At 43.6% G+C, this 16,793-nt stretch overlaps 1 protein-coding gene across 3 annotated transcripts in view; it reads right to left on the bottom strand.

Annotated features, from left to right (window-relative positions):
• The window catches only part of MINDY3 (MINDY lysine 48 deubiquitinase 3), a 265,183-nt gene that overhangs the window by 223,372 nt on the left and 25,018 nt on the right, over positions 1-16,793 (bottom strand). For all 3 annotated transcript variants that reach the window (XM_063921468.1, XM_063921466.1, XM_063921467.1), the window contains exons 6-7: positions 7,447-7,498; positions 1,714-1,828 (exon numbers count right to left, since the gene is read on the bottom strand). In XM_063921468.1, the coding sequence (XP_063777538.1) occupies positions 1,714-1,828; positions 7,447-7,498 (167 nt within the window). The remainder of the gene's footprint in view (positions 1-1,713; positions 1,829-7,446; positions 7,499-16,793) is intronic.

The following is a 16,793-nucleotide window of genomic DNA, read 5'->3' on the forward strand; positions in this document are numbered from 1 at the left end:
TGATCTCCTCGGGATGCCAGCGTTGGTATTGTGGCGGCTGTCGGGATTCCGGCATCGGTATTACGCTGCTGGGATCCCGACAGCCAGGATCCTGAATGCATACTTCCGATATGATAACAGCCCAGCAGCATTGTCACCCTCCCTCCCCCACAACACTTTTGTAGTGTCTAAATCCAGTCTGGGGCTCTATTATAGCGGCACCATAAACCCATTACATATAGAAAATGTATTATTTAATAATGTTGTCCTGTTTTTTAATCATATAATTGTTAAGTACTCTACCTGGCGCAATGTGCATAACGTGCTCTGCCTGGCGCAATGTGAATAACGTGCTCTGCCTGGTGCAATGTGTATAACGTGCTCTCCTTGGCTCAGTGTGTATAGGAGGTTCTACCTGGTGCAATGTGTATAAGCGGCACTACTGTGTGGAATAATGTGAATTGGTACTATTATGTGACCACGCCTCTTCCCCACAAAGCTACGCCCCTAAAAAATTCCAGCGCGCCTTCGGCGCGCACTGTCGCAGTTTTCAGTGTCAGTGCGGGAGAACCAATTCTCTTTCTGCCACAAGGTCACCAAAATGTCTAATTACATCTAAAGTGCGGGGTGTCCTGTATGCTACACAGCCCAGCAGCATCGTCACCCCATCCTCCCCCTTGCACCCCTTTTGTAGTGTCCAAATCAAGTTTGTGTTTTTATATTTGAATCATTAATAAGACTAATTAAAACCTTCATTCCGATGGGACCCAGAAAAGGACAGGTAGGACCCCAATTTTTAAAAGTGAGGGGTCCCTGGGACCCACTTTTTTTTGGTCTCAGCGCGATCACTGTTTTAGCCAATATTTTTTATAACTTTGTGCACTGAACAAAGTATCTATATTCACACAATTCATTTATGTTTCATATACACATTATACACAGCCTGAAGGTAATTTAATACAATATTTTTAATAACTGTGTATTAAACAAAGTTTGTGTACATTGAGCCATCAAAAAACAAAGGTTTCACTATCTCACTCTCACTCAAAAAAGTCCGTATTGCGGAATATTCCTTATTTCGGAATATTTGGATATGGGATACTCAACCTGTATTTACTTTAATTAAAAACAAACTGTCCCCTTAACTATCAAAACTGCAGTTTATCATGCATAGGAATCCAACATGGACAGCAGGCAGTTCTTCAGCGAGTGCTGCACCAGGGAGACCACACTCATTCTTGCTTCCTTCTTTATAGTTAATCATCATAAAGGTGCCCACACACTCGTATAAAGGATGTAGTCAGGATCCCGGCAGTTAGAATACAGTCTCCGGGATCCCGACCGCCAGAAAGCCAGCAGCCTTGCCGCAACTATTCCCACTCCTGGGTGTCCACGTCACCCATGGAGTGGGAACAGAACCTGTGGCGAGAGCAGGGGCTTCGTTGCGCTCATCCCCCTGCCGGCATTCCGGCGTCTGTATTCTGACTGCCAGGATCTTATACCCAACCCCTGCTATATATGTTACGGACACCTACTCTGCCATTCTAGAATGCCATCATTAGAAAAATAAAAAAGTTAATTGGCATCATCGGGCATGGTAGTAAATAGTTTGAAAGAGAACAGCAGGCACCAAATTAAACAAGAAAAGCAACCCATCACCCATGAGTACAGTGACCAGATCAGCCTGCAACGTCCAGCATCTAAGTAGTAAGCAGAGACCTTTTCCTTACTTACCTTTGTGAGTATGACAGAGTACAGGAAGAGCAGCACGCCAAATCTGTTTCTCCACATTGAATAATTGTCCGATATGGCTTCTCTCAGTTCACTAGAACTTTGCAAAGTTCGTTTTCTAGGGGATTAAAACACAAATAAGCATGGTACACATTTTCTATATAAGCCAGAGCATTTGTCATACAAGATAACTATTGCTGTCTAGAGCTTATCAATGGTATATTACAACTTAAAAAAGGCCACTAAGCTAAAGTTGCTTTACTACAGCTGCTTGTAAAAAAGTGCATGCATGTGTGGCACTAAGCAGGACAGGGGAAAGGACAGGGCCAGAAAGTGGGAGAGCTCGAGAGGAGATGGGAAGAAACAGGGCCAGAGAGTGAGAAAGTGGGGAACAGGAGAGAAGATAGGAAATAATAGGGCAGTTGAACATTAAAGAATATTGACAGGTGGAAAGATGTGTAATTTGGGATGTGACATAGGTAGGAGGAGGTGGCAGGGATGTTGACGGGGAAGGCACATGGTCGGAAGGAGGTGGCAGAGATGTTGACAGGGAAGGCACATGGTCGGGAGGTGGTGGAAGAGGCGGTTAAGAGACATGGCCACAAGAACGAGGAAGAGACTGTTAAGCAACATAGCCACAAGTATGAGGAGGAAAAGACAGGGAAGCAACATGGTCAGGAGGAGAAAACTGAGAAACGGCATGGTTGGAAGGAGGCTGCAGAAAAAGACAAGAAAGCAAAATGGTCATGAGGAAGAGAAGGGGAAACAACATGATCAGGTATAGCTGGAAGAGAAGGGGAAGCCACATGGTGGGTTGAAGGAAGATGAGGCAGTAAAACGACATGGTGGGAAGGGACAAGGTCGGGAGGAGAAAGACAGGGAAGCGACATGGTCAAAAGGAGGAAGAGAGGAATAGACATGAAAGCGACATGGTGGAGAGAAGGAGAAACAGACGAGGAAGTGACATAGTGAGGAGGAAGAGACAAGGAAGTGACATGGTCTGAAATAGGATCAAGAGACAGGGAAGTAACATGGTCAGGAGGAGGAGGAGGAAGAGACGGGGTAGCGTCAGGAGGAAGAGGAAGTAGGGTGGAGGAAGAGACAGAGAAACAACGATCAGAAGGAGGAGGAAGAGACAGGAAAGAGGCATGGTTGGATGGAGGCGGAAAAGCGGAATGGTCAGGAGGAGGCTGCAGAGAAAGCAACATGGTCAGGAGTATCCCAGCAAATTAACAGAACTGACATTTCAGATAATGTTGTGACCATAGAAGCAGCATTTTTTGCCATGCACCCAAGACTTGCTGTATTTAAATGTAACGGCTTGACATTTTCAGTGAATATTAAAGCTTACATATGTCCAGCAGGAATATCTATGCCAGCTAGGGAATGAGCAACACTCACAGGACACCTGGTCTCCAGCATCAAGTGTAGTTTAATCTAAGTTCAGGCTGGATTCAGCAACCACTTTTCCTATACAAGTGCCACTATCACTCTTGAAACCAGGAGAGTTAACTACCAATCCCTATTCACATTAGTACAGGTATTGGAAGGTACAAATCTTAGCTAAATAAACGTAAAGAACTAATAAGAGGTTGAGGGGGAAATTCAACTGAACTTAGTAAATTTTACCACAGAAGAAAAAAAAAAAAAAAAAAGAGGGCCTTATCAATTTTTTGCCCAATGTTTTTTTCGGTCAATTCAATCCAATTAATGTAAACAATGAGTTACTGTATATTCAGTAAAGCAGTGACTGCCACAAATACATATTTCCATATTAAGAGTACACTTTATCTACAGGTTCATGCTTATCTTAAAATGCATGTTCAAATGCCATAAACAAGGCGTAAAATGAAAAAGAAAAAAAATGGAAAAAGATATTTTGCAAAATTTGGCAACCCTGGCGCACATAGAAAGAATTTACGGTTTTGTTTTGTTTGTTTTTTTTTTTTGGGGGGGGGGGGGGGGGGAGAGACATGCAATCCTTAACAGCTAAAAGGATGACATGGTATTTAAGCTGCCCTATTAAATGCGATAACTGGTTTATACAGATGTTCCTCTCCGTGATGCACTATACTGAAGAAAGGCGGATACATGATAGCAAGGCTTATGATGGGAAGGAACCAGTTTATCCGCTGTAAAATCAGCTAGCTATGCTCAGAAATTTATCATCCATGGCGGAATGTATGTAGAAAGTCTGCACATTCCTTGCTAATCATCCCTAACCAAGTGCCCTGTGAATGGCTGATTTAGAAAAAAATAAAATTTCATTATTGAAACTCCTAGATGGAAAGCAAAGTAATTATTGACAAGTTAAATGTATGGTGTGTAATGATGTACAGATGTAGGCAATACATCAAACCCAGTAAATTAGCTTTTGTAGATGTATACTATTACCAATGCAGTTCAAACTAATTTGAGGCCCCATACGCTAAATCTAAGAGGACCAAAAGGCACATCACGTACCTTCTAGAGAGGAATATTTATCAAAGCTTGGAGAGCGATAAAATACCAATCCGTTCCTGTCACTTTTCAAACTGCCTGTAACATGGAAGCCAAATGGTTGGCACTTTATATGCCCGTACACACTAGTCAAAGTAAACGGCGTTGCTCATTTTGACCCTTCCTGAGCGACGTTTACTGTATAGACTAGTGTGTATGCTGTAAACAAGCGATGCGCGGTCCTGCGGATTGTTAACGACCCTTGGCCGTGCATGCAGCTCAGTTTGGACTCATCATCCAAAGCTGCATGGTTCGGTGAGCCGTGGCATGACATCACTGTGCAATATCAGTGTGTATGCCCGCTTTCGGGCGGCCTGGCCAGGGAATGGGACATACTAGGTGATGTTGCTTACCGAGCATATCGCCTATACCCCTTTCACATCTCCAATGCCGGATCCCACCCGAGAATTGGAAACGGGTCCTTCCCGGGTGGGATCCGGCATTGGAGCCTCTGCGCTGGCTTCCTGACCTGTTGCCATAGCGGCGGGGGGCGGAGCTGGCAGCGGGGGTGGAGACGGCACTGGGAGATGATCTCATCTCCGCGCCGCCTCTCCCTATGTAGTAAACGGGTCCCAGGTCGCATCGACACGGGAACCCGTTTACACTCCAAGGCCCCTTTCACATAGCACACTGACCAGAGTCGACACGGCAATATGCTGGGTCGATACTGGGTTATTTTTGTAATGTGAAAGGGGTATTAGTGTGTACCCACCTTCTCTCTCTCTAAGCTTTGATAAATATTCCCCTAAAATCATAAATATATATCGAACATCACTGTTCCTTTACTGCAAAACCCAAGCTGTATCCATGCCACCTCTTATACCCGCTACTCCAAAATATAGGAACGTGTCTTTCTGGAGAAGAAAGTCTAGAACGTTTGCAGACTAGCGTCTGACAGAAGCTGGGATTCCAGAAGAACGCATTACAAACATTGGAGAAGGGAAAGAAAAGTATAGTCTATGTTGGGGGCACTAGTTACTATAGCAGTTAAAATATAACATTTATTTTATTTCTAATATCACATGTGACATGGAACTCCAAAGTTATGAAGATATTAAGGCAAAGTATCCACAGTGGTCCCGAAACGAGGTCCTCAAGGTATCCCAAGAGTCTAGGTTTTAAGGCACAGGTGACTTAATTAGTACCTCAGTCAGTTTGATTATAGCATCTGTGCACCAGCATGGATATCCCTAAAACCTGGACTGTTGGGTTGCCTTAAGGACCCAGTTTGAGAACCACCATATTAGGGTATGCTGGAAATGTGTATTTCCACATAAGCTGGAGGGTCATATGTAGAATAAGGGAAATACATCATACATGGTGATGGGAGTGTGTATTACAATACAATATTTTTGTTTATCCATTACAAAAACTGATTCTTGTTATAACAGGACACAGGGGGAGACGTATCGGGCAGTGATAAGAGTGGAGAAGTGGAGCAGTAGCGAAGTTTCCCATGGTAACCAATCTGCATCTATATATCATGTTATAGACTGTACATGATAAACGCTACCTCAAAGCTGATTCGTTGCTATGGGCAACTACTCCATACATCAACCCCGCAATCTCCAATATGTCACTGTCCTTTACTCCCTCAGTAAAAAATCTGCTCACTGTGTATAGGGGAGGAGAGAACCTGATCCATGGTGGTACACATTTCAGGGCATTTATGTACACTGGTGAGAAGTAGAGGATTCCATCATAAGATGCCCCAAAACTGAAATGTAACCAATACCTAATTTATAATGCAAGCCACAATTCCAAGTGTTTTAGTTTCTTATTGAAAGGAACCATTAACACATATGGGCCCCCAGGCTATAGCCCGTGAGATGAGGTAATATTCCGGCAACATGGCTGCTAGATTTAAAACTGCAATTTTCTTATTTTTTGGTTTTTAAAAGGCAAAATCAGGTTGGTACAGTAAGATATTACATTTAGGCCATAATCCCATCCTACTTCATTAGGTGCTAAATCATTTTTTATGACACATTATAACATGACTAGGGATTGAGATCCCAGGATCCCGGACAGTTCTAGGGTCCCAAAATACAAACGTGGGAGTGGAAAGTGGGAGGAGCAGGGCAGCAAGGACCGGAAAAGGAGGGCGATGGATGGCAGAGAGGACCGGAAAGGGAAGGGCGATGAATGGCAGAGGGGACCGGAAAGGGAGGGTGATGAATAGCAAAGAGCAGACAGGAGGAGATGGAGAGAGCAGCAAGGACAGGAAAGGGAGAGGGATTGATAGCAGGGAGGCTAGGAAAGGGGGAGGGGAGATGATTAGCAGCAAGGATAGGAAGGGGTGGATGGGCAGAGAGAAAGGATGAGGACAGGAAAGGGAGGGCGATGGATGGCAGAGAGGACAGGAAAGGGAGGGCGATGGATGGCAGAGAGCAGACTGGATAGAGCAGCGAGGGCAGGAAAGGGAGAGGGATTGATAGCGAGGAGGATAGGAAAGGGGGAGGGGAGATGATTAGCAGCAAGGATAGGAAGGGGTGGATGGGCAGAGAGAAAGGATGAGGACAGGAAAGGGAGGGCGATGGATGGCAGAGAGGACAGGAAAGGGAGGGCGATGGATGGCAGAGAGCAGACTGGAGAGAGCAGCGAGGGCAGGAAAGGGAGAGGGATTGATAGCGAGGAGGATAGGAAAGGGGGAGGGGAGATGATTAGCAGCAAGGATAGGAAGGGGTGGATGGGCAGAGAGAAAGGATGAGGACAGGAAAGGGAGGGCGATGGATGGCAGAGAGGGCAGGAAAGGGAGGGCGATGAATAGCAGAGAGCAGACTGGAGAGAGCAGCGAGGGCAGGAAAGGGAGAGGGATTGATAGCGAGGAGGATAGGAAAGGGGGAGGGGAGATGATTAGTAGCAAGGATAGGAAGGGGAGGGCAGAGAGGAAGGATGAGATGGAGGGCAGCAAGGACAGGGAGGGGGGGTGATGGACGGAGGAGAGGACAGTAAATAAAAACCTATAACGTGTCAGCAAGTGAATAACATATGTGGAAGACAAAATACATTTGCTAGAAGAAAAATAATGTGCAAGACAATAGATTTCACAGAAACAAAAATTTAAATCATCTGCACATAAAAAATTAAGCTCTCCAACAGCTTGGGAACTACAAGTGCCAGCATGCTGCTGACCTGGCTTGCAGATCAACAGCACTTGGGAAGCCACACAAAACCCAACCGTAGCAAAACATACATTTGTATAGCGCAGATTAAATACTCCGACAAGTTACTTACTGAATTAAGGCATGAAATCTCTCAAGGCCAAGCTCCTCTGCAGCCAAGGCAGCTACACACAAGAGACACTTTTCAGCACTACACAGCAATAAAACACACAGAATGCACACTACAAGCTACATTATTATATTTCAGGCAGATTACTTGTATTGGAAGTTCTCCATTGAAGATATAGATAATACATTTTATTAGAAATTATGCAGAAGTAAACGTACTTTCAAATGTAAATAAAAGTTAAAAAAACACAAAAAAAAACACATAACATCTACTTCCAGGTTTATACAAGCAATGCTACATTCCACTCTCTGCAACAAGTGAGAGAGAGTAACACGTGCACCAACCTTGTGATGTTAGGAAGTGGCTGCTAGGAGCATTTAAAGAGGAAACATCAAAAATTATGATTCTTAAGGTGTGTACACACGGTAAGATCTTTTCTTCCGATTCTGACTATATAGTCAGAATCGGAAGAAAAGATAGTGCAGATCGCAAGGTGACAGTCACCTTGCGATCCCGATGCGCGGCCCCGCGCGGTCGGCATCGGCCGAAAAAATAGGCTGTGCAGGCAAGTCAATCCTGACTATCTCTATTAAAGAGATAGTCAGGATTGACACTTAGCCAAAATCGCACAGAACCAGGCTGGCTAAGTGCCGACCCGGCCCCCCGTCGCACAGTGAGAATCGGTTAAGTCCGAATCTCACCGTGTGTACACACCCTAACACATTTTCTAATTGGGCATCACAGATTGCTGATAATCAATATTAGGTTAGCTCTGGGGTCACACAATATGTACAGTAGTTGCCTGGTGCATACAACAAGTTAAATGTGATTTAGAAATATGCAGATAATAGAATTTGCACTTCTCCGTTAAATGCGGTCTGCAATGCATGCACATATCTTACATTTTTAACACATTCTCCTTCAAATCATTTACTTGTAGGGCTTACCACATTATTTCAGTCAGGAGGCAAAGGTGTAACCAAAAAAAGTTTGAAACATGAGGGTTCAATAACTTACCCATGAAATGACAGATAATTCATGTTTTAGGGCTCATACATCTGCTTGGGAAATTGATAACACCTGTGAAATCTAATGTGTGCTTTAGTGATGTGTTTATAACGCATCTTCTACCAGCACAAACTACTATGACGCTGTGACGAGGCGCAATAATTTAAAAGGCAGTGCTAAAATTTGAAGACGCAACGGTGGTAACGAGCCTAAAGGAGACCATTCATCCTATTTTTAAAATGTATTTTTCGGGTGCTACTGGGTGAAAAACAAATTCTTAGGGATAGATGGAAAGAAGCCCTTACAGCTGAATACACAAAAGGAAATCGGATTTTTTTCTATTTTTTTTTATTAAAGATATCATTGAGGTATAAAAGGCACAAATCTGTTGTCAAGTACACTTCATATTACTAGTAGCAGATTATCTATTAAATAATCGCTTAAATGTGAAAAACCTTAAGTGATAAAGTGGAGATGGATAAAGAGTGATAAAGTATCAGCCAATCAGCTTCTGTCATGTCACAGGCTGTGGAGCTGGTCATGAATCTCTTTATCAGCCTCTACTAGATCACTTTTTAAGGCTTGATAGATTTGGGCCAATGTCACATAAAACATATGCTATAAGGGACTGATTATAATCACTAGGCAATAACTGCATCCAATCACCAGATTCTACATTAGTTTGAACTATTTGCACCTCCTCTCGTACCAAATGCTCTGTTCTCAACATCTGATTTTATTCTGGTTGTACGCACAACTGCACATTACCGATACTGCCATAATCTTAATCTCTGATGTTACTTGAAATTACTTGTGTTAAATATATCTATAAGCTAAAATCCAACAACCAATGGTAATAACAAATCTCACTATGTTTTATGCTGATAGCGATCACTATAAAAGACGGGACTTCCTGTCCCCTACAGCAGTAATTCCTTTTATGCACCTCTAGAAACTAAACTTGTAAAATGTCATCACCAGATGACCGATTATGCTGGAAAAGATAAGATACATATTTATTTTTTCCTCAGATGATGGAGGCAGCCATTTCTGAGGTGAAACCATATTCAGCCACTCTATTTGCTAGGAGCTAGATCAGGGATGGGGAACCTTCGGCCCTCCAGCTGCTGTCGAACTACACATACCAGCATGCCTTGCTACAGTATTGCTATTTGGCCATGCTAAAACTGTTGCAGGGCATGCTGGGATGTGCAGTTCAACAACAGCTGGAGGACCGAAGGTTCCCCATCCCCGAGCTAGATACAGCATAAAGTGTGAGTCACTCTGTGGCTCGGGTCTCCGTGGTCTTACTGGTTTATCCGGAATGGATAGGTTGAACACAAATTCAATTTACAAAATGGCTACCTCTTCTGTGAGATCTCGAGTTCCTGTGGAAAGCATTGGCTGGATTTTGGTTGCAAAATGGCTGCCTCCATTAGGTTTGACAGGTTCAATTTAAGAAAGATTATATCCGCATTTTTTATGGAAACAGCCACCTTATATATTAAGGATCCCATTACAATCACACAGTTGCAGTATACTATATGGCCTATGGGGGGTGTTATATAAACTCAGTGCCAAAAAGATGCCTTTGGGGGAGCATTCACCTTGCTGTTAGTCTGGCAGGCCTCACATTACAATATTATAAACCTGCAATTAATGCACTTAATTTTCATAGTTTCTAGTGTTAATTATAGCTCATAATGAGGTTCATAAAGTGCGCATTTTCATTGACCCATTTACAGGTTTCTTTTTGTCTGAAGATACAGTATATCTGCAAAGCTGAAATTACATCTACAAGTGCGGCCTTCTGAGTTATGCAAAGAAGAGATAATGGTCAGTTGTTTTGTACTTCTATTCACCTGTTGTCCGTACTCATTAGCTGCCATAAGTTATTCTGTCATTTGTTTTCCAATATGACAGAACAAGAGTATGCATGCACAGCAGTTAACACAAATCAGATGTTCTGTACATTCTGCTTATTCTAAATATTGTCTACAGAAAATTACTATTACACATATTCATAATTCATTCTTCCACGTTTTATCACAAGTGGTGCAAAATGGTCTAAATTGATGCCCAAGAAAACATAAGATAACATTACTGTAAAGTTACGATATTAAGGGATAAATGAAATATCGAGTAGACGTAATTCATGAGCTATTAAAATGTTATTAAACACAGTCTGAAACAAAAATATGAAACCGTGTGGTAAATTTTTTTCCTGCTAAAACCATCCTCTAGGCACACACCGCAATGTTATCTTGATTGTGCTTAAGGAATTTCATTTAGTATAGTGCTTCTTCGGATTTTTTTCCCAGGAGCTGCCTCAATTTTTGTTCAAAATAATAATTTTAGATTTTTAGGATGTTAATTATTAGATACTTTTACCTTTAAAAAAAATGTTTTTATTAATAAAACTTCATTGTTCAAAATTGCGACATTATAACCTAGGGGGATTCAACTTCTCATTGGTAATTGAAAGCAGGCCAATTGATCCCCTGGTGGGGCTACCCAATTGGCCCCAAAGACAGCCCAATAACAGAACTTATTGAGGTTCCCCCCTAACGTATTGATCGGTCCTGGAAGCGAGGCGAGTCTCCCTGTATCCCACTCTACCGAGCACGGGTAATACAGCACTAAGGTGGTCATTCCGAGTTGATCGCAGCCAGCAACTTTTTGCTGCTGATGCGATCAACTAGTACACACCTATGGGAGAGTGTATTTTAGCTTAGCAGGGCTGCGATCACCTGTGCAGCCCTGCTAAGCTAAAAAAATTTCAAGCAGGACAAGACCAGCCCTATACCTACTTACCCTGTGCGACGATCTCTGCAATGCTGGAGCCGGCTTTGACGTCAGACATCCGCCCTCCGTTCTCCTGGACATGCCTTCGTTTTCCTTACCACTCCCCGAAAACGGTCTCCAACAGTCCGGATCCACCCAGGTACGCCTCCTTTCTGTCAATCTTCTTTGCAGTCGGCTCTGCGACCGCCTCCATCGTAGGACGCAACATAACCCGGCGACCCCTTTCGCCGGACGTCGCGCATGCCAGATCCGTTCGCACCGCAGCGACAAACTGTTGCGTGCGAACGGGTCGGAATGACCCCCTAAGTCTCTATCTACCCTATTGAGTACGGAGTACGAATAGTTAGATAAGTGCCTATTGCATGAGTCTGTATACATTTACTGTTTCTTTCGCAATTGCGTCTGAATACATTAGATCTGTTTAAACATGATACAGTATTATGTTCTCCAACATACTTAAAATGTAGCTGTAGTTGATGATATTTTCATATTGCTTATTATACTAATGTATAACATATGACTGCTAGTGTGATTGCTGACTTTACTATATTTCTGTCTGTTTATTCCGATCCTCAATGCTGGTGCATGGGTAGGGCCGGATTGTATGTCACTAAGAAGTTTAAAGTGATTACAGTCACAAATTGTGTAGTACACTGTGGAAGTGTTGATTATTTATCATGTCTAAGAGCGGCAAAGGTGAGGAAGGTACACTCACAGCAACACCAACACTCATATCATGTTTGTCTTGCAAAGCTGTGTTATCCTCTCAGGAACTGGTTCAGGATGGTTTGTGTGCAAATAGTTTTAGCTTTCACCAGGGGTTATTAAAAAAAAATAATACAATGCAGATTCAGTGCACTGTATCCACCTTGGGCTATGTTTGCACAAACTTTATCCAGTATAGCTGAACAGATAATTCCTCCAACTCCTGTACCAGGGATAGGTTACACTATTAACCCTTACATGCAGCTCCCCACCTATGGTGTATCACTTCCAGCAGCAGCCTCTCAAAAGAAACAAGCTGATAAGACAGTGGTAAGTAAATCTTCACCCTCACAGGTTACACATGATTCAGATGAGGATTCATCGGAAGATGAAAGCTCAATAAATTCTACTTCAGCATACGAGGAGGAGGAGGAAGGTCTCAGCTCAGTGGGTATAGCAGAGTTAATTAAAGCAATGAAAGCCATTCGATCCTTAGAGGATTCAGCAGAGAGCCTGTGTTAAAAACCAAGGCACCTGTGTTTAAACGTCCTAAAACAGTTAAGACTGAGTTTCCAGGGTCAGATCAGCCGACGGAAATTATGGAAGAGGCTTGGGCTACGCCCAATAAGTTCAAAATTCCTAAGAAATGGAATTCCAATTATCCTCTTCCAGCTGGGGATTGTTTAAAAAGGGAGGTGGCTTCTAAAGTAGATCCGCATGTAATTCGATTAGTGAAAATCTACATTACCTTTGCCTTCAACATCATTAAAGGATGTCACGGATAGGAGAGTGGAAGGTTTTCTAAAAACCATTTTTTCCCTGTCTGGGGCAGTCATAAGGCCAGCTATGGCTTCAGCTTGGATGGCAAAGGCAGTGGCTGCCTGGGCTGATGCATTGGAGGGGGATTTTTCAATAGCTTCTAGAGAGCAAAAATCCCATATAGCTCATATAAAAACAGGCTGCAATGTTCTTGGAAGAAGCAGCATTGGATATGGGTACTATTGCCTCCAGGGAATCCGCTCCAACAATAGCTGCTCGCAGAGTAGTTTGGCTACGTACGTGGAAAGCGGATTCAGAATCTAAGAAGGTTTTGGAATCTTTGCCCTTTTCTGGAGATATTCTTTTTGGTAAAGAATTGACAGATATTCTGGAGTCAGAAGCAGACTCCAAGAAGGTCAAGTTTTCTTCCACATACAATTTCAAACCTAAAGTTCCGGCTTTTCGGCCCTTGCCAAAGGAAAAAGTGATGGCAAGCAGCCCCAATACAACAAGTCTGGTAAGACTAAAAAGCATTGGGCTACCAGAAGACCGGTTGGGAAAACAGATAATAAGCCATCAGCCTGATGATGCGGGCCTCCACCTGGGGGACCTGACTTCAGTTTGCACAGATCTGGCAGCAGTCTACAAAAGATGCCTGGGTGCAGGAAGCAGCATCTCTAGGTTATGCTTTTGCCTTCAAGAAGCACCCTCCTCTACGGTTTTTTTGTACCAGCCCGTCTCAGGTAGAGACAAGGCCAGGGCTTTGTTTGAAGCAATTTCTGAACTGCCTCTCTCAGGAGAAGTCATTCCAGTTATTCCTGCACAACGAGGACAGGGTTTAACCACCGGTCCCAGAGTATTTACCAAGATTATGGTGGTAATGGCAGCTTATCTACGCCAGCAGGGGATAAGAATATTTCCATACCTCGACAATCTTTTAATCCTGGCACAGACGCAGTGTCTGCAGAACCACGGGTGGCTCATTAAGTGGGCAAAATCCCCTCTGGTTCTATCACAATGGATGACTCACTTGGGGGCTGTACTGGATTCAAGTCTTCAGAGAGTAATTTTACCTTTGAACAAGATATCCAAGGTTCAGTCAAGGATTCAGGACTTGTTACACAGTCAAAAGGTATCCATTCACGCAGCAATGTGCGTGATGGGTTTGATGGTGTCAACATTCGACATGGTGGAGTATGCACAATTCCACTTGAGGCCTCTGCAGCGTCTGATTCTTGCCAAATGGAATGGGTTGCATCAGACGATAAAAACACAGACTATGGTTCTTACGATACAAGAAGGTCATTAGCCTGGTGGCTACAGACATCCCATCTGGACAAGGGAAGACCCTTTTGGATATCAGATTGGGAAATTCTGACGACAGACGCCAGTCTCCAGGGCTGGGGAGCAGTGTCAGGAAGGTTGTGTTTTCAGAGGCGATGGACCAAGGAACAAAGTTACCTGCCAATAAATATATTGGAACTTCGGGCCTTATACATGGCACGGATTCAGGCAAAGGACATTCTTCGGGGAAAACCAGTCCAGATCCGCTCGGACAATGCGACGGCAGTAGCGTACCTCAACCATCAGGAAGGAACTCGCAGCCAAAAAGCGATGAAGGAGAGAAGTCACATACTAAAGTGGGCAGAACTTCATCATCCAGCCTTGTCCGCAGTGTTCGTTCCGGGAGTCCTAAAGCTGGGAAGCGGACTCTCTCAGTCGACACGCCATTCAGGCAAGCAAATGGGCTCTACACCCGGAGGTCTTCCACACTCTAGTAGACAAGTGGGGGTTGCCAAAGATCGATCTCATGGCGTCCTGGCTGAACAACAAAGGGCTCACATACGGGTCAAGAACAAAGGATCACAAAGCGATCTTTGTGGATGCCCTGTCAGTGAGATGGGATTTTCATCTGGCTAATATGTTTCCTCCAATCACCCTATTACCCATAGAGGTGAGAAAGATAAAGCAAGGAAAAGGTGCCGTGATACTAATAGCACCGGCTTGGCCCAGAAGACATTGGTACACAGATCTGCAGAGGATGTCTATGGATGTTCCATTTCTGCTCCCTCAACGTCCAGATCTACTGATGCAGGGGGGTCCTTGTTATCACAGACATCTGGATCGACTGTCTTTGACAGCGTGGCTCTTGAAACCTCTATCCTGAAGTCAAGGGGATTCTCACAACAGGTAATTCAAACTATGCTCAGAGCACGGAAACCTTCCTCCGCTCGCATTTATCACTGAATATGGCAAACCTATATTCATTGGTGCAGTGAACGGAAAATGGACCCTAAGTCTTTCAGAATTTCCAGGGTCTTAGCATTCCTTCAGGCAGGAATGGATAAAGGTTTGAAGGTGGCTTCCTTGAGAGTGCAAGTGTCGGCATTGACTGTATGGTTCCAAAAGAAAAATTGCCAATTTACAGGATGTGCATACTTTTTTCCAGGGAATGCTGTGCATTCAACCTCCTTTTGTTCTTCCTACAGTGCCTTGGGACTTAAGTCTAGTCCTGAAAGCCCTGCAAGTTGCCCCGTTGGAATCACTTAATAAAGTGGATCTTAAACGGTTGACAGCTAAAGTTCTTTCTACTGGCTATGGCGTCAGCTAGAAGAGTATCAGATTTAGGGGCATTATGATGTCCTTCCCCATTTCTGATTTTTTTATCCAGATAAAGCAGTTCTCAAAACTAGATATGGGTATCTTCCGAAGATGGTGTCTAAATTCCACCTTAATGAAGAAATTGTAGTCCCAGCTTTCCAGGTACCAGGCCTTTCTGTGGGAGATGCATCGCTGGACGTAGTCCGTGCATTAAGGATCTACGTGGATCGTACCAGTGACATCAGAAAGACAGATTCTCTCTTCATTCTCTACGGATTTCACAAGAGAGGATTGCCTGCTGATAAGTAGTGATGAGCGAGGTTCGGTTTTACTCGGTTCTCAAAACGGCATCTTATTGGCTATCCAAAACACGTGACATCCGTGAGCCAATAAGATGCCGTTTTGAGAACCGAGTAAAACCGAGTAAAACCGAATCCGCTCATCACTACTGATAAGCAGACACTGGCAAGAAAGCTTCAGATAACAATTTCAGAAGCATATTCTCAGGCTGATCTCCCTGTTCCAGCTAATGTATCTGCTCACTCTACTCGTAAGGTAGGTCCATCACGGGCAGCACAACGTGGTGCTTCAGCTGAACAGATATGTAAGGCAGCCACATGGTCTTCCATTAACACATTCATTAGACATTATGCCTTGGATACCCACGCTGAATTCGAGCGAAGGATTCTCCTGTCCAGTCAGGAGCGTCCCCACCACTAAATTGCTTTGGGAAATCCCATTGTTATCCTGTGGACTCTGCCGGAGAAATATACGTTATGGTAAGAACTTACCATTGATAACGGTATTTACCCTAAGTCCACAGGATCCACAGGGATCCCACCCTGACGCACCTGATTTGAGGATCCTTTTACTCACTAACCTCTTCCTTCTTGTACGGAAGGGTTTGCATGTGTGTTCTTATCGCCTGATTAGGGCCATCTATGATGATCCTGCCTTGAGCTTTGGAATACAACTGATTTGCCTGAGCAAGGAGGCAGGGATATATGGACGGGCCCGTTGCATGCTGGGAGGCCGGAAAAGCTTTGACCGATTAGTGCAAATCCGCTGTCACTTCATCATATCCCATTGTTATCCTGTGGACTTAGGAGAAATACCCTTATCAATGGTAAGTTCTTACATAACGTATATTTCGGAATCTGGTTATCAAGGATTCTATGAGTTAATCACCCACTAAAAATGGCCTTGAATTGACCTACCCAATTTAAAAAAAATAATAAAAGAAATTGCAATAAAGTCCGGGGAAATCAGAAGTCTCATTTTAAGCGCCCGAAAAATTATTGGGGCTAATTAAATTCCCCACTTAATTTAAGAGCATTTTAACCATTGTACTGTACACTTTCCAAAATCCATTATATAACCAACCACATGTCCACATACACCCATCTTCAAATCGTATCAAATAGTCCCATTTAGGGGATTCAATTATTGTCAGAAGCTGCCATCTTGTCGGA

Source organism: Pseudophryne corroboree, chromosome 5 (genome assembly GCF_028390025.1).
Source record: "Pseudophryne corroboree isolate aPseCor3 chromosome 5, aPseCor3.hap2, whole genome shotgun sequence".
In the NCBI taxonomy this organism is placed as follows: Eukaryota; Metazoa; Chordata; class Amphibia; order Anura; family Myobatrachidae; genus Pseudophryne; species Pseudophryne corroboree.